This window comes from Vulpes lagopus, chromosome 3 (assembly GCF_018345385.1).
Source record: "Vulpes lagopus strain Blue_001 chromosome 3, ASM1834538v1, whole genome shotgun sequence".
Classification (NCBI taxonomy): Eukaryota; Metazoa; Chordata; class Mammalia; order Carnivora; family Canidae; genus Vulpes; species Vulpes lagopus.
Genome location: NC_054826.1, coordinates 80,628,498 through 80,655,869, shown reverse-complemented (window position 1 = coordinate 80,655,869; position 27,372 = coordinate 80,628,498). Strand labels below are relative to the sequence as shown.

Genomic DNA, 27,372 nt, shown 5'->3' with positions numbered 1-27,372 from the left:
TAATTGGCTTGTCCATGGGATCCACGAGCTCTTTGTTTGGATTGACGACATTTGGACTCTTGCCCTTTCAATAGAATTTTTAAAAATTACTCTCTAACACTAGTGCTAGTGCTGTTGAGTATATCTCTGTCACTCGTCTGCAGCAAACAGGAAGGAGCCTTATAGGCATAGTTCTGTAACTGACACAGCTACCCTGTGTGTGTATGCACAGAAGTTTAATTTGTGTGGTCCTGATCAGAGACTAAAACAGAAGAGCTCTTGTTTTGTTTTGTTTTGTTTTGTTTATTTTTTTTTATTTTTTTTTAATTTATTTTTTATTGCTGTCCAATTTGCCAACATATAGAATAACACCCAGTGCTCATCCCATCAAGTGCCCCCCTCAGTGCCCGTCGACCAGTCACCCGCACCCCCCGCCCTCCTCCCCTTCCACCACCCCTAGTTCGTTTCCCAGAGTTAGGAGTCTCTCATGTTCTGTCTCCCTCCCTGATACTAATGTAAGGTCAATATACGTGCTTATATCTCTCTAATCTAAAAAACTTCCAGTGTGGTGGTTTTGTTATATTCTGGCCTGTCGTGGGAGCATTTGGGAAAATGCATTGAAATATAGCTGGTTGGATTAAGGGAGAGGGCAGGTGAGTCAGAGATGAAGAATAAATTAGGCAGTGTTGTAGAAAGAGCGCAGGACTGAGAAACCTCTGCTTAGTTCTGGCCCAGCCACTTAATTATGTGACCGTTGGAGCCTTTTTCATCTGAAAACAAATGCCTGCTGAGCTGTGTGAGACCTAAATGAAGTACAACATGTGCACGGCCCAAGCATGAGGGCTCTGTGGTGGCTGTAGACCTCAGTGGAAAATATTCATACTGTAGGTTTAATAATGTACATGTGTACTGGAGGTTTTCGGTTCACTTATAAACACTCAGGAGTAAATGCCCAGCCTCCAATGCTTTGAGATCACTCACTGGACTTCCAAAGTCAGGAATACATTCCCCTGATTCTGCTCTTGGTTTTAAATGCAGATTCTTTTCCTGATCACTAGCAAGTAAATTTCACCTGAAATATTGCAAGTGCCCAAGGATAAACCATTGCACAAATGACACGTATAAAGGGCCTGGCCTCATGAGCTGGGAAGAGTTTTGTAAGGAGAAAACACTTAAAGAGAATCCACTTCACGAGACAGGTACAGCCTTAACAGCTGCCCGCAGCCAAAGCACCTTTATTAAACGGATGAGTTTTGAACTCCAAATAAGGGGCCAGGGGTCATAAAGATTATCAGGGAGTTTTTGGATCAGGTCTTTTCATTGAGATTAAGACCTTTCCTGCCAAGATTAATGACTGTTTTTACCGAGTTCTATAAAACCCCTTTGCCTTTTTACCTGGGAACACACAGAGTATGCAGAACAAACTTCACCTCCATTTATAACTCAAACAGGGTGAGAGCAGTGACTCGTTCACAGCCACACAGCCAGTAAGTGGAGAGCAGGGCTTGACCATAGGAGGTCCTTTTCTTCTTTAACTTTTTTTAAGGTCAGAGTTATACATGTATATGTAGCTAAGTCAGCTTATTCTAGAAGGGGGTTTTTAAGGAAATGAGCCTTCTTCTCCTGAGCACAAACTTACAGGGACTCTTTGGGTTTAGTGGCCTGATTAGTTCTAAGTAACATGATCATATTGTTATGTGTTGGACTTTCAGAGTGAGACCTTATTTGCTAACCAGTTCCCCATGTGAAAGACAAGCATGTAGGGCCCTGTCCAGCCCCCAGCACCATCCGACCACACGTGGGCAGCACACCTCTGTATCCCCCTTCTTCCTCACATTGTAACTTCGATCAAGTTGATAGTTAAGACTATTGATGATCTTTAGAGCTTGGAAGCAGAGTAAATCATGACGACTTTTCGTCCGTGATTTGTTTGTATCCTAATGTCCTGATTTTTCATACTTTTCCTGTGGCTTCTAGCCTCAGCAGTCTGGAGTCGTTGTCCTGCCTGGTACACAGCCGTCTTCCTGAGGTCTCCTTTCCCCATTGTTCTGGAGACCCCTCCACCACTCCCTGCTGGCTCTCCTGTTTCCTGGATCCCTTATCTTCCCCTTTCTCGCTTGACTTCCTCAATCTGGGGGAGCATGTTCTTCATATGTCTTCCTGCGAACGAGTACGTGGGTGGTGAATTTTTCAAGACCAGCGTCTTTGTTTTACCCTCACACTTCATTGATAACTTGCCTGGGTTTACCACTCTTCTTTGGGAATCATTTTCTTTCAGTCCTTTGAAGGCATTGCCTCACTGGTTATAGCTTCCAGTGTGGATGCGGAGAAATCTGAAGCCATTCCTAGGCCTGACTCTTTAAACATAACCTGCTTTTTCTCTGTGGAAGCTTGTGGAATTATTTTTTGTCCCTAGAGCTCTGTCGTTTTATAGCGTGCTTTGGTGTGATGCTCTTGTCAGCCACCGTGATAGCCATGCAGACTGTAAATTCATGCCCTACATTTGGGGACACTTCCTTAAACTATTACAGTACTTTTTTGCCCCCTCCGTTCTTTCTCTTTCTGGAACGACTGTGCATTGACTGGTTTGTGCCTCTTGCTCTTAGTTACTATGTGTCTTTCTGCTTTACTCTTTTAAGTCTCTTAGTCTCTTTTCCAGTTATGCCAGGGAGGGTTTCATTTCTGTTACCAGGTTTTAATATTCAAGAGCTCTCTCTCTCTCTCTCTCTCTCTCTCTTTTTAGTATAGAACAACCAGTTCTGCTCCGTAGATAAAGTATTTAACCTTCCTTTGTGTTCATTTTAATTTTTCTCTTTCAGGTTGCAGGTTTTGCTCACACATCTGGTAATTCTTGCTGGGTGTTCGTATCTAAGGGGAGGTACTCAGGCTTCTGGTTTTCCAAGAAATATTGCCAGCTGCCTAAATCTGAATCTCTCTCATGATCTTCCCAACACATAGAGACAAGGAGAACCGAGTAAAATCACCTAGAACGCATACCTGCAGTATAACTGGGAGACAGAAGTTCAACTTGTGGGAAAGCAGAGCAAGAAGCATCTGAGGCCAGCATCAGGGCTCCCAGGAAGTCAGAGTCAGGTGGAAACTGTATGATAAAGGGACACGGGTAATGGGGGCCTGACGGTGGCAGTATACAGCAGCAGTGGGCAGGGGGCAGGAAGGGACTCCACCACGAGGGATGGAAATACCGACAGCCCCCAACTGGCAGTGGTTCAACTCATGATTTTTTCAACTATGATGGTGCGAAAATAATACACATTCAGTAGAAACTATACTTGGAATTTTGAATTTGGATCTTTTCCCCGGTCAGCGATATGTGGTACATACTCCCCCCCGATGCTGGGTGACAGTGGTGGCTTCAGCTCCAAGGCAGCATTGCAATCATGATAGTCAAAAACTGATGTACTTCCCACTATTCTGTTTTTCACTTTTGGTACAGTGTTCAGTCGATGACATGAAATATTCAGCACTCTGTTATCAAATAGACTATGTGTTGGATGACTTTGCCCACCTGTAGACTAATCTAAGTGTTGTGAACACGTTCACAGTCAGCTGGGCTGAGCTCTGATATTTGGTAGGTTAGTGTATTAAGTGCATCTTCGGCTTATGATGGGATCATTCTGTTGTAAGTTGAGGAAGATCTGTAGTGATAAATCTGACACCAGTTCAACAGAGCACTGGCCAACTGGGTCATCAGAGAAAGAAGTTTGAAAGTTCATGAGATTGAAGGTGGCTGCTGGAAGGTACCATTTCTGGGAGGAGGGGTAGATGTCTCCCGGAGACTTAATGGTTAAGTGCAAGAAGGAAGCCAGGGTCTCATGGGGGAAAAGAATCATAGAAGAGAAAAACCCTTCTCAGCTCAAAAATAAAACTTTTCTCTGAGGAATACTGCATTTCATTGTACCAACAGAACACTCACAGATCAAACCCAGTAAGCCACACAAACCCCTCATCTCCACCTGGATAGAACCAACCATTTCTGCAAGTCAGGAAAAGAATGCCTTTCAAAATGAACAGAAAAAGGAAGACAGCATCTATAAACACTGCCATAAGAAGAAAACAAAATGAGAATCATTTACAGCTTGATGAAAAGTCTCTTCTCAACTATAAGGCAGAAGAAAAGTGCAACAATAGCTAGTCTGAATCAAATATCCTTAAACAAGACTTTGCCGAAATTAAACAACCCTGGAACTTAAAAATGTTGGGCACCTGGCAGGGCTCAGTTGGTGAAGCATCTGCCTTTGGCTCAGGTCATGATCCCAGGGTCCTGGGATGGAGTCCCGAATGTGTCATGTGTTGGGCTCCCTGCTCAGCAGGGAGTCTGTCTCCCTCTCCCTCTGCCTCCCCCTGTTGCTTGTGCGCATGCTTACACACTCTCTCTCTCAAATAAATCTTTTTAAAAATTTCAAAAGGTCAACAAAAACAAAAACCTTCAGCAAGCTGTAAAAAATCAAAAAAGAATTATCTCAAGATTAAATTATAGCTGGCCAAGGAAGAATAGATTCAACAGAATATACAGTGGAGGGCACTGAAAAAGTAAAAAGCAGCCAAGAGTACATAAAAAGGCTACAAAGATAAAGTAGAATGGGTACACACAAGTGTGTGCTCATAGTGGAATGCTATAGAGCAGCGAGAACAGGCAATCTACCAATACACAACATGGAGGACTCCAATGTGCTAAGGAGCTGGACTCCGGCCTCCTCTTGTGGATCCTATGGAGGTGGCTATTTGAGTATCAGGTTTTAACAGAATTGAACAAGTGTGGGTGGGTCTATCTTAATTCATACATGTGTTACTGGGGCATCTGGGTGGCTCAGTTGGTTAAGTGTCTGACTTTGGCCCAGGTTGTGATCCCAGAGTCCTGGGGTGAGGCTCATGTTGGACACCCTGCTCAGCAGAAAGTCTGCTTCTCCCTCTAGCCCTCCTCCCACTCATGTACTCTCTGTCTCAAAATCTTTAAGAAATATGTGTTACTAGAGACCATTTATACCTGTGTCTATGTATGTGTAGGTATACACATTTATCTACTGAATTATTTAAGATTTTATTAAGTAATGTCTCCATCTAACATGAGGCTCAAACTCACAACCCTGAAATCAAGAGTCACGCGTCCTACTGACTCAGCCAGGCACCATTCTATTGATTTATTTTAAATGTATACAAACAGGTAAAAAAAATCCTGTGAGGAATCTTCTGTAAAAACAAAAACAATACCCTCCCCATTTCTTTCATGTAGATGCAGATTTTCATACATTAGTTTGCAAGGAATGCTTATGACCTGGAATGACTTGGGTCTTTAAGAGTATTCTAGCTTGAAAATACGCAACCTTGGGTTCTTCAGAGAGGTATGGAGAGGAGTCCATGTTCGTGGAGGTATTACTGAGAAAGCATAGAAATGGAACTTGAGAATGCCTAGCCACTTCAACCACTTAACACGAAGAATCTAAGAGGCTCCTCCTTGTTCAGTTAGACCAACTCTGACATAGGGGTGAAGGACAGTGTCTTGGGAAGCTTTCAGACTAATCTAGGCGATGCGGAACAGAATACTCTGTCTCAGACATACTCAAAGGAAGAGCACTGTAATTTCAGAAATAGTGGGAAAGTATAGGTCTTGTCTGGAAGGCTTCCTGTTATGAACTCTCCTGTTTTGCCCCATGTGTGGGTTCCTGCTTGCTTTCTTGCAGACGTGTTATGTCAGCGTGTTCAGAGTGAGGTGAAAGGAAAACAAGGCTAGGGAGGCCCGAGTGCCCTGTACAGCAGCCCTGGTTTGAGCAAGCACACATTTTTGGCCCTCCGCACCCTCTCTCACAGGACCGGAGACCATAGCCTAGCCTTTCCTTTCTACGAATCAGAACTGGCAATATTGTTCCAGTTGTTGGTTTCTCTCATCTGTTTGGTTTGGCTTCCATCCCTTCGGTTTTTCTGAGAAATTTAACTTCCCAGGAGCGCCCCCTGGTGTTCAGTAACCAAGAGGGCACATCTTTTGGCAAGTGTGGCTCAAGTACAGAAGGAAGCAAACAGCGGCTTGTTTCTGTATTATGATACACGACATTGTAAACTTTATTAATGATATGGTTCCAGAGGCACCTAAGAGCAATCTTTTACTTTTCTAGCTTCCAAAGAGATGTGATGGAGTACATATCATATAACATTCTGGTGAAATGTTAGAAAAAACAAAGCCAGTGCTCATCTCCACGTGGCGTCCTTTTTGTTAACTCCCTAGGCAATTGGTGATAATAATTGCCATATTAGATTTCACCTCAGTGGTGGATGCGCTGCTGGTCAACAACTACAACCAGTTGCTAAAAAAGCAAGACAAAAGATAACAGGAAACCAGCACCCCTCAATAAGAATGAACAAACTACAAAGAGAGCTCAGCTTGTTCTGAGCAGCCTGATGAAGAGGTTCTGCATGTGCCCAGATGCAGGATCCCAGGCAGGCACTAAGTTTGTAGGAAAACACAGCAGCTGTTTCACTTTGACACTGAAATTTACTTGGAAGTCCTATAAGCTTTGAGGGGCCCCTGGGTGGCACAGTTTGTGGAACATCCAACTCTTGGTTGGTTTTGGCTCAGATCATAACCTCAGGGTCGTGCTCCACATCAGGCTTGGTGCTCAGCGTGGAGTCAGCTTGTAATTCTCTCCCTCTGCCCTTCCCCCTTGGGTGCTCTCACTTTCTCAGTTGTTTTTTTTTTTTAAACCTGTTAAGTTTTGAAAAAACAAGCTCAATGCTTTAGGACAATGGAACAGTAGTTTTTGTTTATCATTTTATATACACATTTATAGTCTAAAAAGCAAAACAGAGCTTTCCAAATTTAAAATTAGGTAGATAATGGATAGCCTTGAGATTTTATAAAGTTAACTACCTTTCACCCCCAACCCATCTCCCCAGAATGAAGTGATAGCATTTAAAGGCTGACCCAGAATACCAGCTGTTATTAGGGTAGGGTGTTTGCTTTAAAGGGTAAAAAACTAAACCAGCAGAACAGAAAACGGTTTCTCTTATATAAATGACACAGAATGGGGTAATAATTCTTTTGGTGCAGGTTTTCTCAAAAGCTTTAACACGAATTGAAAGCTATTTAATTCCAAATTTAACTTTCCCTTTCTTGCCACCTGTTTTCATCATCCCTTAAAACTGGCCAGCTGATGGGGAGCCTGGGTGGCTCAGTCAGTTAAGTGACCAACTTTTGATTTCCAGCTCAGGCCATGATCTGAGTTGTGAGATCAAGCCACCTTATCAGGCTCCATGCTGTGTGTGAAACCTGCTTAAGGGTCTCTCTCTCCCCCTCCCTCTACTAAAACAAAACAAAACAAAACAGCAGCATCTGGGTGGTTCAGTAGGTTAAGCATCTACCTTCAGCTCAGGTCGTGATCTTAGGATCCTGGGATCGAGTCCTGCATGGGGCTCCCTGTTCAGCAGGGAGTTTACTTCTCCCTCTGTTCCTCCCCCTGCTCACTGTCGCTCTCCCAAATGAGTAAATAAAAAATCTAAAAAAATAAAAAATTTTTTTTTCTAAACACCTGACCAACTCTTTCTCAACCCACCTTCTCCAGCCCTGACACAGCCCTTCTGCCCATTTATGTTACCCTCCAGAGAATCCATCAAAACACTTCTCAAATGTTCTCCACTGGCTTAGTCAACTTTCCAAGCCCTCCTCCTGCCCCCAGTGCACCACCCCGACCTGAATCAACACATGGGTGTTCTCCAGGACCATACAAACCAAAGTGTGCAACATGACACCACCTTCAAACTTACACCTTCTGCCATTTTACTCCTCACATCTTACTTTGTAAAATGTTCAGATGTAAGATGTTTTGTTCATTTGGAGCAGCTTAGTTCCCCCTGTAGACTCTGCTGGTCTAGCTCCAACCAACACCTTTCTTTGACTCCTTCGCTCTGCAAGCCCCTTTCCATCCTTCCTTACCAGGCTACCCTGACTCACTCTGGAAGACCCACTCGGACAGTGTCTCCTCCAGGGAACCTCCCCTCAAGTTCCCACAGCCCCCAGCAGAAACTAGTCAGGAGCCCTTTCTGTGTTCACTCCCCATCGAGGCTGTTTATAAAGCCTGAGGACACGGACTGTCTTGTTTACCTCTTTGCCCCAAACCTTGTATAGTTTGGGCTCAAAAGCTGCTCACTTGCACGTAATTTGCTAAATTAAGAGACAGTGATCCTCTATGAAAGATGTAATTGCATATATTTTAGGTCATTTATCTATAAATACTAAATACTGTTTTTCAACTTCATATTTAAGAAGTTATCAAAACTTGTAAAACACTCAACCAGATGAGCTAAATTTGAAGAGGACTGATAATACTGTGAAGACAGCTGAACAGCTGAACAGCTGAAACTCTCCTACATTGCTGGCAGGAGGGCAAGCTGGCAGTATATACTAAAGCTACACATGCAAGTACCCTGGTGAGCCAGCACTCCAATCCTGGGTGGACGCCCAACAGAAACGAGGAAGCATGTTTTCAGCAGCAGTCTCCGTCACAGCCAGCCCCCGGTTGGAAATAATTCAGATGCCTGTTAATATTAGAATGGCTGAATAAACCCTGGCGTATTCGTACACTCAGAGCAACGACCTAGAATGAACTTATACAGTGTGGCAACAGGGTAGTACTTCATGAAGTTAAAACCACACTCAAGCACCCCAGGGTGGCAGAGACGTAACAGAAACAGTGATTACCCTCAGGGGTTGTGGCTGCAGACTAGGAAGCGTGCGGACACGAATGCAGGAGGTGCACTATTCCCTCTGTGACCCGAGGCAGCCGTCACCCAGGAGCACCAAGGCCAAGTTCACAGAGGAGCTGGCACCTTGGGTAGGTGGAGGTCATTTCGCAACAAAGCTCAGGAGAAAGAAAACCTGTGAATTCAACTCTTGGGACCAGGCCAACATGCTAGTGGTACAGCCATGAGAAAGTGAACTGACGAAAGGATCTTGGTCTCTGCCACAACACAGTAAGAATGTTTTTAAAAAGAAATCTACTTTTTAAAATGCACAAATGGTATTCCTTTTTATTGTAACGGTTACAACTTTGGCTTAAGGTTCATAATACTGTTTCCAGACAGTGTTCCACTGTTAACATAAAAGAGGCTGTTGTGATGTGACTTACGCCAGCTCCTTGGCAGGTGAACCACTCATCTGGCTACATCTTGAGAAAACCGCTCAACTCTGGCCTACAGGATTGCAGGAGTAGTCGTCTAAAACATTTATTTGACTATATTCCTTCTATGCTTTAACCTAAAACCAGCTGCCACCTTTTAGTGATGACAGAAATAAAATTCTTGGAGATGTAGAAAATATATTTCCTGCTGAGATTAAAAAAAGAAACCAAAAACAAGAAACTTTGAGTACCCTAAAACAACTGATACACTTTGTCCTCGAAATTGTAATTTTGGCCAATGTCTGACATGTTTAGCTTCAGTTCTACGACTGAGTTTTAATACTAACAAAGAAATACTCAGTTTAACGAAATACCTGTCAGGATTCTTGTGTATTTTGAGGAAAGGTATATAAATAAAAAGATTAACAGATTTAAATGCAATTTAAGAGCAAGGAAGAACATAAGTATCTAAAAACTATACATGTACACATGCAGAACAAACTCTGAGCTACAGGATACACAAGGCAAAAGTGAATATAGCACCTTTTGACATAGAATATTTTCCACTGCAACCTCATGTATATATCTATAAAATAGAACTACATTAAAACCTACAAATCTTCATGTTCACCAGAACTTCCTGAGTGGCTGACACTATGTTAGCAGGGTAATACAGGTGGCATGTGACACCCATTTGTCTTTCAAAGACTTCTTCAACTTTTGACTTTGATGCTACCACCTTCAAGGCACCAGTCCAAGTGCTCATTAATCTGAGACTCCAACACTTCATTCTGACAAACAGGACAATCAACCATCCTGTTCTGGCTGGATGCACTGCTGGAATTCTGAGTTGCAGCTGTAGGATGTGAACTCCACTTTGGATCATTTCCACCACTTTGTACTTGCTCTTTCTTGATAAAAAAATTGTCAAAAACAGTCTTGTCTTCTAGCCTGGGTCGTTTACTTGGGAGTTTCTCCTCAGGCCCACTCACATCCTGGGGTGCAGTCACAGATGTTGATTCCGGTGCTTTTAAAGAATTTCTCAGGGATATCTTAGAAGAGGTGACCCTTTTGTGAGATCCAGAAGAGATGGAGTTTTTAGTGATGTCACCGGCTGTTAGGCTTTTTGTTGGAGATCCATTCACTCTTCGGAAGGTCTTTTGGTTGGCAACTGAGACCCTAGGAAAGTAGTTGCTTAAAACATTTTGGTGACTGGCAGTAAGAATAGGGGACACTAGAGGAGTTTTTTTACTTGAACCATTCTGTTCAAATTTCACCTCAATTTTAGAATTAGGTCTGAGAGCTTTTGCTGAATGGTCATGACTTAAAAGATCTTGGGTTTTATTAATAGCATACGAAGTGACAAACTTTCCCAATGAAGGCGAGTTGCTCGTTTCTCCTAGAACATATCCTTTCCCACTGAAAGGGATCAACAGCTGGGTCTCACCTCTGTTTGGTTTATCTACAAAAGAAGCAAAGGTTCTCTTGACTCAAAATTAATACAGTAACAAGTGTTAAGCTAATGACCTATTATTGGGAGAAGGACGTATCTACAGTGGTCAGGGAGCTCAGGGAGGGAGAGAACACAAAAAATAAAAATCTAGCATCCCAAGCCCACTAGCAAAGGAACCTGTACCTTGAAAATCACTTAGCATTCTTCAAGTTTAGTTCCAGAGGGAAAAGTCTCCTCCCACATTCTTTTCCCCTACTCACACAGAATGGGGATATATAACCTCTCCACATAAATTCTTCTCTAGCTCCTCCACTCACTCACCGTTTTTGAATTTGGGAAAAGTAGCTTATTATTAATGTTTCTGGATCCAACCAACAATTTCCCAAGGGAAGAAGACTTAACTTTAGTGACCTGGTTCCCTCTTCAAAAGGCAGGGACTCTGAACTTCATAGGAAAGGGATAAATCTCAAAGATGAAGTACCAGCACATACATGTCATATCCTTTTCCCATTCTTCTCCCAATGAAAATACATACATCAACAGCAGAAGTCACTCGGCTAGAAGCCAACTGATAGGAAGGGGTGGGTTAGGAGTAATTCCGGGCATTGTTATTTGAATTACTGTTTTTATTTTGACAATCATTTTGCCTTCTGTTTCCCAATGACTCAGTGAATCAAGATAGGGAAAGGGCCTTTACCTAACTCCAATATTATCCGTGAACACAATTTCTACTTTAAATCACACTACGCAAAGTACATTTTTCTACCATCACTTCACAAACAATGGGATTTGTTTAAATCCACACTTACAAATGTCTATACTTGAAATAATCCTTAAGCTCATCTTAACACCAGTTCTCCAGAGGACAGCCCTGGCTTTTATACTGTTAGCTGTGGTCCCAGCAAACATGGAAGAGCAAAGTTACCTTTATTTTCAGCTGCTGTTGGCTGCTTTCCTACTTTTGTCTTTCCTTTGCCCTTTTTTGAGTAATTCTCTGGTTCCTTGATTTTGATGTAGGTGCCGCCACAGGTCTTCTGGTGCTCGGCCCACCAGTAGTCATGCACAGAGGGTGCCCTGTTGGTGGCGCGTTTGACATAACCGTAGTAGGGTTTCTTGTACTGACAAGGCCCATTGCAGCGCCACCAGTGTCGCCGGTACTCATCCACCTCATCGTGGAAAGTATGGTACACCTGGGTTGAGAGAAAGTGCTCAGTGTTAAAGAGGCAAAGTTAACAATTTAAAAAAAATACAGAAGCAGCCTTCCTGTTTAAACTTTCCAGTTTCTGAGAGCTCTCTGCAATGACACTTTGGAGAAGGCAGCAAATAGATTTAGCTTCTGTTCCCAAAGTTCATTTTAATGGGACAGCAGCAGTTAATACTTCAAAAACTGTGTAAAGATAGAAAGAGGTGAGATTAGAAAAAAAAATTTTTTTAGCCCACAAAAACCTGTCAATGCTAAAAGTTTTAGAAACCAAATTTTAAAATGATCAAAAATCAGGATAAAGACAAAATTTTATATAATGCCATAATAAATAACAATTATTCCTTCCTACTGTTCAACTGAATTTTCCCCTGTAAGTAACAATACCAAAGGGTTCTGGACTATTTCCTAGAAATGCTCGACCCCACCTACACAAGCATTTTGCCTGATGCAGTCTCTGCTACACCCACTCCACATTCTCAAAGGTCTTTGCCCCATTGTCTTTGTAATGAGCCTCATGGGGGCATCATTCTATCTGCTTATGGCAAAAAGCTCCCCAGGATTCAAAGGATCTTTTTTTTTTTAAGCTTTGAGAGAGAGAGCAGAGACAGAAAGCATGAGTGGGGATGAGGGGCAGAAGGAGAAGGAGAAGCAGACTCTCCGCTGAGCAGAAAGCGCAAAACAGAACTGAATCCCAGGACCCTGGGATCACAACCTAAGCTGAAGGCAAATGCTTAATCGACTGAGCCACCTAGGTGCCCCAGGATTCAAATGTTTTCATCTCTGTGTCCCTAAGTGGCTAATATAGGCTCTGGCACAGTGAAGGTGCTCAGTCAGTATTTGCTGCCTGAATGAATGAAAAGCTTCATTCATTGATTCAAACAAAATTCTCTGCGAATGAGCTTTTCAATACTTATACAGGATCATTTAGTTTCAACCTCTAGATAGAATCTTATTTACAGATGAAAGAGGTTTGACTGAACAGAAAGTTAGCCCTCCCACCTTGGGGGCCTTGTGGAAAGCAAGACACCAATGAAGACCTGATAATCCTCAATAACCCATGTACCTTTCTCTTCTGTCCTCCCAGCGGAACATTACTACTGTATAAGATAAGGAGCCTCCACAGATGAGATTTTAACATTTAGACATTTAACTATAGACATTTAACTTTCTAATAAATTCCACAGAGGAAAAGAACATGAAACTTTCTATAACTCCACAGGTAAGTTTTATACTGTGTCTCCCTCCTAAGCAACAACTGTTTATGATTTGGCAAGCATGCCAACAATACATTATGTGAGGCGCAGAAGGCACTGGAGGGCAGAGGTTTGGGGGTAAAGAGGTATGGAATACCCTGCCTTCTCCCTTATGTTAAGAATTCTTCACTGAGGGATCCCTGGGTGGCGCAGCGGTTTGGCGCCTGCCTTTGGCCCAGGGCGCGATCCTGGAGACCCGGGATCGAATCCCATGTCAGGCTCCCAGTGCATGGAGCCTGCTTCTCCCTCTGCCTGTGTCTCTGCCTCTCTCTCTCTCTGTGTGACTATCATAAATAAATAAAAACTAAAAAAAAAAATTAAAAAAAAAAAAAAAAAAGAATTCTTCACTGAATTTACTGGTTAAAAAGCCAGGACATTGGATCTATTTTGCTTCCAAGTCCTGTAACTTGTAACTTGTAACAGCCTAGGGATGTGACTTCTTTAACAATGTAGTCACCAAAATAAAATTGTGGAACTAGATGCCCTGTGGAGTTTGTTATAACAGGATGTAACCTGTAAAAGCAAGGGGGTGTCCATGCGATAAAACCTCTCCTAAATGAAAACACACAGACGTGCAAGATAAAAGAATATATCCTCTTCCAAGTGAACAATAGGAAGTATACCAGGACTTTGCTTAAAGTGAAAACGCCAATGAGGAAACTAAAAGCCTTTTGTACCTGCAACTCCACAATGCTTTTTGCTAGTCAGGGCTTTATGTGACTGTTTTTTACTTTGTCAAAAAAAAAAAAAAATTTAGGGCAGCCCCAGTGGCCCAGCAGTTTAGTGCCACCTTCAGCCCAGGGTGTGATCCTGGAGACCCAGGATCGAGTCCCACGTCAGGCTTCCTGCACAGAGCCTGCTTTTCCCTCTGCCTCTGTATGTGTGTGTCTCTGTCATGAATAAATAAAATTTTTTAAAAATTCTTTTTCTTAAGATTTTAAAAAAACAGGATCATGACCTGAGCTGAAGGCAGCCACTTAACTGACTGAGCCACCCAGGCACCCCATGTGACTGGTTTTTAATGCAAGCCACTTTCTTGATGAAGTAACTCTGATAATTAAATTAAGTAACTCTGAAAATTAAAGCCAACAGCTAGAAGAAAAAAAAATCTACAGAAAGTGAGCACTTTTCATTTTTCACAATGCTGGCTTTTACTGTCTTTCAAAGACAGGAAATAATCTGCAGGAATTTGGTTCAATCCAATGCAATACTTATTAGCCCTCATAGGGGCGCTGTATCACACATCTTATACAGAGGTGTACAAAGATAAGGAAGAGCCACCCTGTGTTCAGAGGTCTGAAATAGAATAAAATATTGTCAACGGTCAAAGAGCTGCTAGAGACACTAAAAGGAAGAAGTCCTGGCCCGCTGCAAAGATGAAGGACATGTGACAGCACAGAGGAAGTGGGACCAATGAGCGAGAGGATGTGCGAGGAGCCGCATGGGGGCTGAAACGTTCACTGAGCCAAGACAAGCAGGGGACTGTGTGGGGCAGGAGAAAAGGAACAGCAAGGTCACCTGATAAAATGAATCAGTAATAATAAACACCTCGTCTTTAACTTTGTGCTCAGACGGGGCTACAATGTTTGGCACGTATTTTCTCATCTCAAGGACCCAGCAGGTAAGTATCCTTGCTGCCCCCCTTTCCTGCTCCTACACGGAGGCCCCATAGTCTGCTGTCCATGGAGTGAGCACCAGTACGCCAGCAGTTGGACAACTCCTGCTTTTCTGCCCCCAGACTCTGCTTCCTACAATATTATGCAGAAATATAAATCGAGAACAACTTGTGATGATGGGCATGACACATAAAATGGCAGCAGATAAAGGAACCATCGAAGGAGATGATCACAAGGAAACGAAGCTAAGGGATAGCTGTAGCAATCCAGAGGTAGCGCCGGTCTGTAGCCACTATGCACACAGCATTGCCCTAGCTGCGCTCAGAGGCCTGGGGGGGCGCCTGAGCAGCCCCAGCCCCAGACCAGCAGGTTAGCTTCTCTTTGCTTGTCTGTCTTGCTGTGGGAAATCCTCAGACAGTGTTTGTTCCTATCCAGTTGTCTATTTTTAGTTAAATCCCAGGAATTACTCAGTAAATACTAAAAATCATAAATGTTCTACCTATTTATTAATAAGTTAAATTAATGAATGTTATATTTATTATTTAAATCATATACCGTTATATTAGCTCCAGTCAGGCGATTGATGCGATGCATATGTTTACAAAACTCTGGGCCATGCCCCTCCCGGTCTTTATCATTATTAGTGACAAATAAATAGGCATGTATCATTTCATGCAAGAGGGTCTGAAACAGAAAACAATCAAATTGTTAGGGTGCTTTTGAAAATAAAAAGGCATTTTCTTACCCTGCCTGGGGTCTTAACTTTGTTTGGATCACAGGCTCCTTTCAGAAACTGTTAAAAGTCATGAACCGTCTTTCTAGAAAAATTACGTATGCATCCATTCACAAAACTTTGCATATATTCTCTGAAACTCTGCAGATCCCAGGTTAAGAACTCCATGCTCCAAGAAAGCCTTTTTAACTCTTAATCAAAAACTCAAAGGAAAGATCAATGAACTCAACTACATAAAAACTTTAAAATTCTGTGTGGGGAGAAAAAAGAGGGTGGCTGAAAAAAATTCAAAATGATGTATGAGCAATGCACCTCTCAGGCTACTAATTCTTAAAATATAAAGAGCTACTAAAGTCAATAATAGGAAATGACCAATAACTCAATTTTTAAGGGGGCAAAAGTCATAGATGGGTTCACAGAAAAAGAAATAAAAGGCTCTGACAATGTTAAAAGTTTTAGAAACCAAATTTTGAAATGATCAAAAATCAAGATAAACCATAAACATGAAAAAAGATGTGCAACTCCATTTATAAAAACAAATACAAATTAATGTTACACCAATATGCTATTTCTGCTTATCTAGATTAGTAAAACTCCCAGTTTGACATTAGTAAAGATAAGGTCAAAAAAACATTCCCATATATCTGTGGTGGGACACAAAATGGTACAAACCCCCTCCAAGGATAATTTGGTAACATCTCACAAAGTTACAAATACATTTATCATCTGACCCAGCAATACCTAGACTAATATGAAAGGTCATGTCTATGAGAAATTTTCATTGTGGCATCGTTTGTAATGTTAAGACTGGAACTAACTGTTTAGCTATAGGGTCCTGACTGAATGAACTATGGAAAATCCACATCATGGAATTCTATACAGACTATATAAAAGAACGTACCCAGTATTTTGTACAAGAAGTATGTTAGGTGATTGGGAGAGGGAATAAGAATGGATAGAAGTATTTTCAAAACCAGTGCCTGGGTGGGTGGCGTAGTCAGCGAACCATCTGATTCTTGGTTTCAGCTCAGGTTGTGATCTAGGGTTGTGAGATCGAGCTCCACACTCACAGCAGAGTTTGCTTGAGATTCTCTCTCCCTCTCTGTCTCCCCCTCCCAGAGGCTCATGCTCTCTCTAATAAATAAATCTTTTTAAAAACTTGCAAAACAGAACAATGAAACAAAAAAGAAACTAATAACAATATCCTATAGAAGTTGGGAGTTCAGCATAGAGAAGGATGGGATAGGACAACCTTTCTATGTGTATTGCTTTCCATAGTCTTGGGATTTTTGAATCATGTGCAATTTTAAAACAATAAAACCAGGATACCTGGTGGCTCAGCGGTTGAGTGTCTACCTTTGGCTCAGGACATGATCCTGGAGTTCCAGGATCAGGCTCCTGTATGGAGCCTGCTTCTCCTCCCTCTGCCTGTCTCTGCCTCTTTCTCTGTCTCTCATGAATAAATAAATGAAATCTTAAAAATAAAAAATAAAAATAAAACCTACTGCTCTAGTGAATAAAATCTGATGATAAATCCCATGATTGGCCCAAATTTAATCTGAATTTACATAAATCTTCTTTGACTTAAAACAACAATAGCGGGATCCCTGGGTGGCACAGCGGTTTGGCGCCTGCCTTTGGCTCAGGGCGCGATCCTGGAGACCCGGGATCGAATCCCACTTCGGGCTCCCGGTGCATGGAGCCTGCTTCTCCCTCTGCCTGTGTCTCTGCCTCTCTCTCTCTCTCTCTCTCTCTCTCTCTGTGACTATCATAAATAAATAAATAATTAAAATAAATAAATAAATAAATAAATAAATAAATAAATAAATAAAACAATAGCCTACTGTTCATTTCCACATCAAAGATGTAGATGTGTAGGTGTAAAATTCACAAAAGTATTTAAGGCTGCTGTTTCATAATTTATCTTAAATTTTTTTTTTAAGATTTTTTTTTCATTTATCCATGAAAGACACAGAAAAAGGCAGAGACACAGGCAGAGGGAGAAGCAGGCTCCATGCAGGGAGCCCAATGTGGGACTCAATCCCGGGACTCCAGGATCATGCCCTGAGCCGTCCCAGAAATATCTTTTTAAAGAGTGAAAGTCGGGCAGCCCGAGTAGCTCAGCGGCCGAAGGCGGTTTAGAGCTGCCTTCGGCCCAGGACGTGAGAATCGAGTCCCATGTGGGGCTCCCTGCATGGAGCCTGCTTCTCCCTCTGCCTTGGGTCTTTGCCTCTCTCTCTCTCTCTCTCTCTCCCTCTGCCTTGGGTCTCTGCCTCTCTCTCTCTCTCTCTCTCTCTCATGAATAAATAAAATCTTTTAAAAAAAATAGTGAAAGTCATAAAGGTCTTCTAAAAGCAAACCTTGTTCATAATGTTTTTACAAAGAATTTCCATCAGAACTAGACTGCCATTAATTAACTGTAGTCTTATCAAATTATGCTGAACAGAAAAATGGGTGAATCAAACATTTTAACTTGGCCATTACAAAAACATCTCTTAAAATTATCAACTCCATCTCTAAAAGTGAATTTAATCTTTTCAAGTAAATACCACTCTTTGGGATTCAAACTCAAAGGGCCTCTACATTTCAAATGTTTTCTAACACAGTAATGATCAATAACTTATAGTCTTATAAAGAAGAAATAAATTAAGGCTCCTAATTTTGGGTTCAATTTAAACACCCTGAAAATGGTACATGGCACCATACTGAACAATTTCTATTTTTATAGATGTACCATTTTCCACTCCACATTTAGGCCAGATTCAAGATTCTACTCAACATGGTCCCCAAACACCTCTACTTCCCACCACTGTACTGTCTGGCCAAAAGCAGCTACTTCTGGTCCTCAATATGCCCTAAATTTCATGCCTCTCTTCTGTTCACAGCATGCCCATTTCTTCTGCCAACAGTGGTTTTCCTCTACCATCCCTACTTCTCAGAATGCAATCTGTCCTGTAAGGCTCACCTCCGTGTTTTCATTAACAGGAGTAACAATTATAAAGTGGTAGTAATGAGGCCATGTGGTATAGGGAATAGGACAAGAGCTTTAGAGCCAGGAAAACAGCCTACACCAAGGATTTATTATTTATTATGCACAAGGCTTTGGACAAGTTACAACTTGCTCCTTATTCCTAATATGGGGATATTCTGATCTTGCAGGGCTATACACACTAGATTAACACTAGTGTTAATCATAATTACTACTACTACTGACACACAATACGTACTCAATAAATCAATAAAGAGTAGTAGATGTGGTGATGTCAGTAGTCATAAAATACACGTGCATGAAGCTTTTCTTTGTCCTCAACCAGACAAAGTCTTTTCCTTTTCTGAATCCTACTCATTACAATTTAGGTCATACTTTATGTACAGACCAGAGTCACACTGTTCCTCTTTGGTCCTTCTTACCCCGATCTGATATTGTAACTTTCTGCCAACAGCAAATGCTCACTTGATAGCATTACCACACATTTCCCATTCTCTTCTCGCCCATTACCTTTAAAAAAAAAAACTGTTCGTGCGTTTAACCATTTACACAATAAATATTCATTAAGCAACTACTGTTATTAGAGCTCTTCATAAGGTTGATTTGGTTAATCATGTTCGAATGTTTTTTTATGCCTACTTTTTTCCCCTGCTTATTCACTTAGTTACCAACAAAGTTGTGTTAACACCTGCAACTATGATTGTGGATTATTTTCCTTTTTGCTTCTTCTAATCTACGCTTTATGTAATTTAAAGCTATATTACTACTTTTAGGATCATTATGTGTTTTTATTTAATAGATCATTTTATCATTATAAAATGTTAACCTTTTTTCCAGTAAAACTTCTTCCCTTAAAATCTTTAGTCTGATACAACAGCTTTCTGTTTTTGTTTGGATGATATACGTCTTTTTCCACCCTTTTGCGTTTAACATATGTGTGTCTTTATCTTTTTTTTTTTTCCTAATGCAGTTTTATTTTTTTATTCATGAGACACACAGAGAGGGAGAGAGAGAGAGAGAGAGAGAGAGAGAGAGGCAGAGACATAGGCAGAGGGAGAAGCAGGCTCCATGCAAGGAGCCCGACGCGGGACTCGATCCTGGGTCTCCAGGATCATACCCCGGGCTGAAGGCAGCGCCAAACCACTGGGCCACGGGGGCTGCCCTGTGTGGCTTTATCTTAAGCACTTCTCTTTCCATCTATTATGTCAGTTCATGTTTAATTAATGCTTAATCCATTTACATTTAATATAATTACTGATAACCATCTTTATGCCTAACTTTTTTGCGGGGCTTTGTTTCTTTATTCCCCCATTCTCTTTTATTAGTTAATTATTTCTGTTGTGCCATTTTATATTTAGTAGCCACTGTCTTCTATCCTAACTGTGGTGAAAAACACATTACATAAAATTTACCATCTTAACTATTTCTAAGTGTACAGTTCTGGGGTGTTTAGTATATTCACATGGTTCTGAAAACCATCACCCTATATTATCCTTAAAAACACCATCTTTCATATTTCCAAGCATGTTTTAACATATTTCCCATCCAACCTCTACCACCTTATCCTCTTTTGTGCACACATTTCAAGAGCTATAACTGGGGCAAGACCAGTCACACTGGGTGTGTCTTAGGGAATTTCAGGCATCTTCTAGACTCAACTAGCCATAATCTGGGGGCTCCTACTGCTCCATTTTGCTAGTGAAGCATGCCCTCACTCATGCTGGCTGGTTATACCAGCTCAGCTAGATATTCTGGGAGGGCAGCACCACAGCACCTGAACAGAGAACCAAATTTTAAGTCTCAAAAGGAAGATATGGGTCCTAATTTTTTCTAAATCTTTGCTTCTAAATATGTAACTTAAACCAGTTACTTAGCCTCTCTGAACTTTTATGTCCATATTTATAAAAAATGAGGACAACACACACTGTACATAAACACGGCTGTTGTGAAGATCAAATTAAATAATGAACCCAAAAGCCTTTAGCTGTGAAGAATTGTAAAAATATACAATTTTTACATATACAATGATATATAATCATTATTATCTGCATTGCAGTTAAAGTTTGCAATGAGGAAAAACAGGTGTTTGGTTTTTGTATTACAGGCTAATTCACAGCAGTGTAAATCAGTAAAAAGCATTTTTAAATTACTCAGCTAAGAATCAAGTTTATGCAAAGAATACCTCTACGAGATCCTTTCTTGGTCTCAACTTTAACAGAGGTTCACTGAGACGGATGGAACACATTCCACCCCTCCCTTCATAGCTGCATAGCCCAGCACACCTGGAAAACAACCACCACAAAAGCATTATTTACCTAAAACACACAAAAGAGAAACAGAAATAGAAGAATAAATCCTTATACATTCTTGGGCAGTTCACACTAGTATACCTTCTTTGTTAGGAGATATCTTCAGATCAACCCAGTGAGAGAGATGTGTGAACAGAACTGCATCCCTTGCCCTAGCCAGGTTGCAAGAGGCCAAAGACAATCCTGTTCTGCGGCTCCCAGTCTCCTCCCTTCAAACTATAATCAGTTTGTGGTAGTAACAGCCAGATCTCCATCGGCGCATCTCCGAAAGCGTAAGAGAAGCCTTTACGAAGGAGATTTGTCCTTTTAAACAGTTTTATGCCATATCTTAATCTGTCTTAGTTTAGGCTGTTTTGTATTACTGCAAAGACAAGCACCGTGGTGTACAACCATATTAAAGTTGTTAACTCCGTTCATGTGCCGGAACAGATTATTTCAAATCAGGAATTCTCTACTTTAGTGAACATCCTTTTAGAGGCATCCCCGAAGATCCTTTCCGTCCAGAAATATGGAAACGTCAGCCCCGTCCCCCTTCTAACACCTGAGCTCACTACCAAGTGGTGTCATCTCAAAGGGCACAGAAGAGGACAACACACATCTTTGGGAGGCTTCGCTGCCTCCTCGGCATTCTTTCTTAGGGGCTGACTCTGGGTGCTTCTCCCTCCTGGGTCAGAAACGTGTTAATTTATTTTCAAGTGAGGGGAGATCCAAAGGCATCCTTTTCTCTCCCGGTGTCCTTTACAAATCAATCGGCTACCGGAATGGGCCACACAGCTAGCTTTCTTAAAGTTGTTGGAGAGGGAGAGAGAGTAGGGGAGGGAGAGAGAGCGAGAGGAGCTGCTGGTGTCCACCACGAGACCCCCAGGTTTCACGCCCCCCGGGACCGGGGGCTGCAGAGGAGCTGCCAGCCGCTCTCGTTTCCCCAGCGGGGCTCGGGACTCACAGGGTCATTCGCATGCTCCACTTCACCTCGACGGCCTCCAGCTGGCCCCAGAAGAACCGATCGTTGAACTGCACAAACAGGGCCTGCAAATCCGGGGTTGGGTCCACCAGCTCCCAGGACGCGTCCACCAGCGACAGGGGCGCCTGGGCCCGGTCGCGCTCCGATCCCTGCAGGTTCCACTCCTCCTGAAGCCGCAGCGCCAACACCAGATCCTCGTCCATGTCTGCCGGGATCCCAGGCGGCGTCCGAAGGCGCTAAGCAGGCTCCACGGACCCGACGCTCCGAGAGCCTGGTCGAGCTCCTAAGAAATACCGGCTCTCGGGCGGCTCTCGGGCGGCTCTCGGGCCGGCCCGCCGATCTCGCGAGAACTCAGGAATAACTGGCTCTAGAACGAGAACTGAGTTTGCCCAAACGCCGAGGCCAAGATTCTGGGGCTTAAAAAAGAGAACTCTGCATGATACCTCCTAGTGGGCTCAAAACGTGGGCTCCCAGGGCCTGGACTCTGGGAAGGTGTCAGGACACTGGTTACCGCCTTTACGCTTCGCCGCTCGCTTCAAACACAGACGTCACGCCCGGCCCATGCGCAGTACCCACGTCTCGCCGCCTCGCCCTCCACTCTCTTCCGCAATAGCGCCTCCGGCGCATGGGCCCTAGGCCGCGGGCGCTCCTGCGCATGCGCGCTGCCTGCGCCCGGCCCCCTGCGCAGGCGCGGTGCCTGAAGCTCAGACTCGGGCGCAGGCGTACTCGTCTCTTTTCCATCCTGCTTCCTCAGCCCCGGAGCTCGGCGGGGCTTGGGCGGGTCTCGGCAGCGGCGGCACCGGCGGCGGCGGTAGTGACAGTGGCTTCGTGAGCCTCGGGCGGAAATGGCGATGGCGATGTCGGACAGTGGGGCGAGCCGCCTGCGGCGGCAGCTGGAGTCGGGGGGCTTTGAGGCGCGGCTGTACGTGAAGCAGCTCTCGCAGCAGTCGGACGGGGACCGGGACTTGCAGGAGCACCGGCAGCGCATCCAGGCGCTGGCGGAGGAGACGGCGCAGAACCTGAAGCGCAACGTCTACCAGAACTACCGGCAGTTCATAGAGACGGCCCGCGAGATCTCCTACCTGGAGAGCGAGATGTATCAGCTCAGCCATCTGCTGACCGAGCAGAAGAGCAGCCTGGAGAGCATCCCGCTCACCCTGCTGCCGGCCGCCGCCGCCGCCGCCGGCGCTGCCGCGGCCTCGGGCGGGGAGGAGGGAGGCGGCGGCGCGGGCGGCCGAGACCACCTGCGGGGCCAGGCTGGCTTTTTTCCGGCTCCCGGGGGCGCCTCCCGCGACAGTTCGGGTCCGGGCGAGGAAGGGAAGCAGCGCACCCTTACCACCTTGCTTGAGAAGGTGGAAGGCTGCAGGCACCTGCTGGAGACGCCGGGGCAGTACCTGGTGTACAACGGCGACCTGGTGGAATACGAGGCCGACCACATGGCGCAACTGCAGCGGGTGCACGGCTTTCTCATGAACGACTGCTTGCTGGTGGCCACCTGGCTGCCACAGCGGCGGGGGATGTATCGCTACAACGCCCTCTATCCCCTGGACGGTTTGGCCGTGGTCAATGTCAAGGACAACCCGCCCATGAAGGACATGTTCAAGCTGTTGATGTTTCCCGAGAGCCGTATTTTCCAGGCGGAGAATGCTAAAATCAAACGAGAGTGGCTGGAAGTGCTGGAGGAAACCAAGAGGGCCCTCAGTGAAAAACGGCGAAGGGAGCAGGAAGAGGCAGCGGCCCCTCGCGGACCACCGCAGGTGACTTCCAAAGCCGGTAACCCATTTGAGGATGAGGAAGAGGACGAACCAGCTACTCCTGAGGTAGAAGAGGAGAAGGTGGATCTCTCAATGGAGTGGATCCAGGAGTTGCCTGAAGACCTGGATGTCTGTATTGCGCAGAGGGACTTTGAAGGAGCCGTTGACCTGCTGGATAAATTGAACCATTACCTAGAAGATAAGCCCAGTCCACCTCCTGTAAAAGAACTGAGGGCCAAAGTGGATGAGCGGGTCCGACAGCTCACTGAGGTGCTAGTTTTCGAACTGTCCCCGGATCGTTCCCTGAGAGGCGGTCCCAAGGCGACTCGAAGGGCAGTTTCTCAACTCATCCGCCTTGGCCAGTGCACAAAGGCTTGTGAGCTGTTTTTGAGAAACAGGGCAGCGGCTGTGCATACTGCAATACGTCAGCTTCGTATCGAAGGCGCCACTTTACTCTACATTCATAAGCTCTGCCACGTGTTCTTTACCAGCCTTCTTGAGACTGCGAGGGAATTTGAGACGGATTTTGCAGGCACTGACAGCGGCTGCTACTCTGCCTTTGTGGTCTGGGCGAGATCAGCCATGGGCATGTTTGTGGATGCTTTTAGCAAGCAGGTGTTCGATAGTAAGGAGAGCCTCTCCACGGCGGCTGAGTGTGTAAAAGTGGCAAAGGAGCATTGTCAGCAACTGGGTGACATCGGACTGGACCTCACCTTCATCATCCATGCCCTTCTGGTGAAGGACATCCAAGGGGCCTTGCACAGTTACAAAGAAATCATAATCGAAGCCACTAAGCATCGCAACTCTGAGGAGATGTGGAGGAGGATGAACTTGATGACCCCAGAAGCCCTGGGCAAACTCAAAGAGGAGATGAAGAGTTGTGGGGTAAGAAACTTTGAGCAGTACACAGGAGATGACTGCTGGGTGAACCTGAGTTACACTGTGGTTGCCTTTACCAAACAGACCATGGGCTTCTTGGAAGAAGCGCTGAAGCTGTATTTCCCAGAGCTGCACATGGTGCTTTTGGAGAGCCTGGTGGAAATCATCCTGGTTGCTGTGCAGCATGTGGATTATAGCCTTCGGTGTGAGCAGGATCCGGAGAAAAAGGCTTTTATCAGACAGAATGCGTCCTTTCTGTATGAGACCGTCCTCCCTGTGGTGGAGAAAAGGTTTGAAGAAGGTGTGGGGAAACCCGCCAAGCAACTCCAGGACCTGAGAAATGCATCTAGACTTATTCGCGTGAACCCCGAAAGTACAACATCAGTGGTCTGATGCTTGGCTCTGTGTATATGTATACGTATATATTGCTTATATATTATTTATATTTATATTAAGTTGCATTAGGATACTCTTTATAGTCTTGAATACAGCTTAAAAATAAAAGACACCCTCTCAAAAATGCAGAATCAAAAGAAAAAAAGTTCAAATTAAGCCCAAATAACAAAACATTGGAATTATTAAAATATATGCTTCCTTTTTAAATTATGCTAACTCTCTAATGAATATATTGTCACACTATAGCATTTCAGTGTATCCTTTTGAGTCAAAACACACTTTCTTACAGTATATATTATGCAGCACAGAAAAATAATATAAGTATGTGGTGTTTAAGTATGTTGTGAAGTTTCCCCGTTCACTAAAATGTTAGGTCTCTTCAAAGAGTACAAGTGCCGTGCAAAACGACCTGCTTCATACACTCCCCCGCCTTAAAATGTGATCAAACAATTTTGGGAAAAGAAAGGAATTGAGAAAATTGATTTCAGGGTAAATTTTGGTCAAAAGAATACCTTCTTGAAAGTGGCTAGTTTGTGGACTCAAATACATGGATCCTTATAGAATACAAGGGGAAGCTTTAAAAAAAAACAGCTCAGCAAACATTGCCAATGTAATTTGAGTGGCTCATTATTCTCACCTAATTAGCAGCTCTCTAATACTTGATTTGGGATCACTTACTTGAATCTTAAGGACTATAGTAAATTTTTTTTCAACGTATTCCTGAACCATGTGAATTTTCAGCTGCAGCTTTTGTCTTTATCATACTAAAAAATTAAAATGATTTTAAAAAGAGAGAGAGAGAGAGACTGAGGAAACTGGCAGCCTCCCGTGATTTTTAGCTGCTTTCCCCCACTTTCCATTGCAAATTATATAGTGGCTCAGACTTCATGCAAATGGGAGAAAAGTTTTCACTGAAATATTTGTTTAGATGTCAGCATCTGGGTGCATGGGAAATTAGGAAAAATATGCAAACCGCTAGTGTTCTCGGTACGACTGCTTTGAGCAGAGATTTTTCTTTTTTTAAGCAAAGTGAAGATAAAGGTGAGATAATGTACCCAAAGCCAAGGGAGAAAAAGAACTTTTGGTGACTCCCACTAAAATGCTACGTGCTGCCTTTTTCTCGTTTTATTTTGTATTTTCCTTTGTTCTTAAAAGTAAATATAATGCTTACTTCGGATTGCTTAGTAAAACGAAAAGAGCTAAAGAAATCTGAGCTTCCCAAGATTTCTGAACGACTGCTTCTATTGTGCATTGATTATATTAAGATTCCTCATACTTTGAGAGAAATTGTGCTAAGATCCATTTTTTCCTCTAGCTTCCAGTTGTGATTCTTGTCCAAACGTGCCATTTGATGCCAAGGACTTCCAAAGGTCATGTCTTTAATCTGAATTAAAATAGTGGTATTAAGATTGGAAATTATGTAAAACTGAAAATACCTTCCTTTTCTTTAATTTTTCGCATAAATTTAGGATTTTCTAGATAATAACCATAACTGGATATCTCAGCTGAGCAAAAACAGTTATAATTTGTGTTGTTTTTTTTTTTTTTTAAGATCACTGGAAACTTGAATTTGATAAAAAAAAAGAATTTATTATTTTGTGCAACTTACAGTTTCTAAAATTATATTGTATAAAACACATGTTGTGTAAATATCTGATGCTAGGTCCATGAAATACTTCTGAAATCAAAACTTAAGGCATGAAGTTGTAAAAACTTAAATGTGTATACTCAGATATTTAAATGGTTGCTTCTTCATAGAACTGTCTGCTTTTTAAAACTGGAAGTACAGAATTTTCTTTGGGTAAAATTTGTGTATTTCTCAATCAAAGATGTAGCTGAAGGTAGTCTGCTGGTGGTGATTGAATTAGTGTGGGAAGTTGATCAAAGAGCACCAGTGTTATAATGTATCTTTGTGCCAACACAGAGCCATTGAGTAACATCCTCAAAGTGGAGTCAGAGGTCTTTTCTCTAATTCTTGTTTCTTCAGACTCCAAAACAAGTCCTAAAAATCAAATGCAGTTAGAGGTTGTCCAAAAATATAGTACATACTGTAATATACCACTTAAGAGTTGATTGCCTTTTCTTGTTTGCTTCAAACATATACTGTCTGTCACTCGAGCTTGGAATCACAGACTTGATTGAATTAATTATTGTTGAAAAAAAAAAAAAAACACCCTGTGGAATTAAGTCTCTTATTTGATTAAAGCCTCATTTCACTTAAAGTGCTGAACACTCACTTATTTTTGTTTATAATACTACCGATAGTTAAATTATTGGCACTAGTATTTTGCAACTTGCTTACCTAGGATTGGGAATTTGGAACTTGACATGTATAAAATCAGTATATGTACATTTTGCTTATTGATATGCTGTGATATGAGGGAATCTGAAATGTTTATCAAAATAAAGCTTAAAATTTTTCTTACACTGGATAAAATTGGTGTTACAATGTTAAATCTCTCTTCTTTAGTTAGGATTCAATATTCTTATGTTTTCATTACTGAAATACTATCTTACGAGTCTAAATGGGTTTTTTTGTTTTTGTCTTTATGGGGGTGACAGGTAGGAAACTGTTAGCTAATTTATATATGTGTTCTGCCTACTATCAGAATTGTGATTAAATCAGATCTCAGTTCTTTTAGGACGCTCTTGATTGGGAAATTTCAGATATACAAAATGTGAATTTGCTCTAAAAAAAAGTGGATTTTATATCATCTGTCC

General features: G+C 42.8%; 2 protein-coding genes across 4 annotated transcripts; one reads left to right on the top strand and one right to left on the bottom strand.

The window, feature by feature from the left end:
* Positions 1-8,986: 8,986 nt before the first annotated feature.
* Positions 8,987-22,207, bottom strand: SPRTN (SprT-like N-terminal domain). Of its 3 annotated transcripts, none has more exons than XM_041750322.1 (5): positions 21,605-22,207; positions 20,535-20,634; positions 15,186-15,314; positions 11,483-11,747; positions 8,987-10,566 (listed from the first exon to the last, which is right to left on the bottom strand). In XM_041750322.1, exons 1-5 carry the CDS (start codon positions 21,823-21,825, stop codon positions 9,818-9,820), a joined length of 1,464 nt encoding a protein of 487 aa, XP_041606256.1. In that variant the 5' UTR covers positions 21,826-22,207; the 3' UTR covers positions 8,987-9,817. The 3 variants fall into 3 exon arrangements, with proteins under 3 accessions (XP_041606256.1, XP_041606259.1, XP_041606258.1); XM_041750325.1 differs by having other exon boundaries at positions 20,743-21,747; XM_041750324.1 differs by lacking the exon at positions 15,186-15,314.
* A 111-nt stretch (positions 22,208-22,318) lies between these two features.
* Positions 22,319-27,083, top strand: EXOC8 (exocyst complex component 8). Its single transcript, XM_041750411.1, has one exon. It carries the CDS (start codon positions 22,468-22,470, stop codon positions 24,646-24,648), a length of 2,181 nt encoding a protein of 726 aa, XP_041606345.1. The 5' UTR covers positions 22,319-22,467; the 3' UTR covers positions 24,649-27,083.
* The last annotated feature ends 289 nt before the right edge of the window (positions 27,084-27,372 follow it).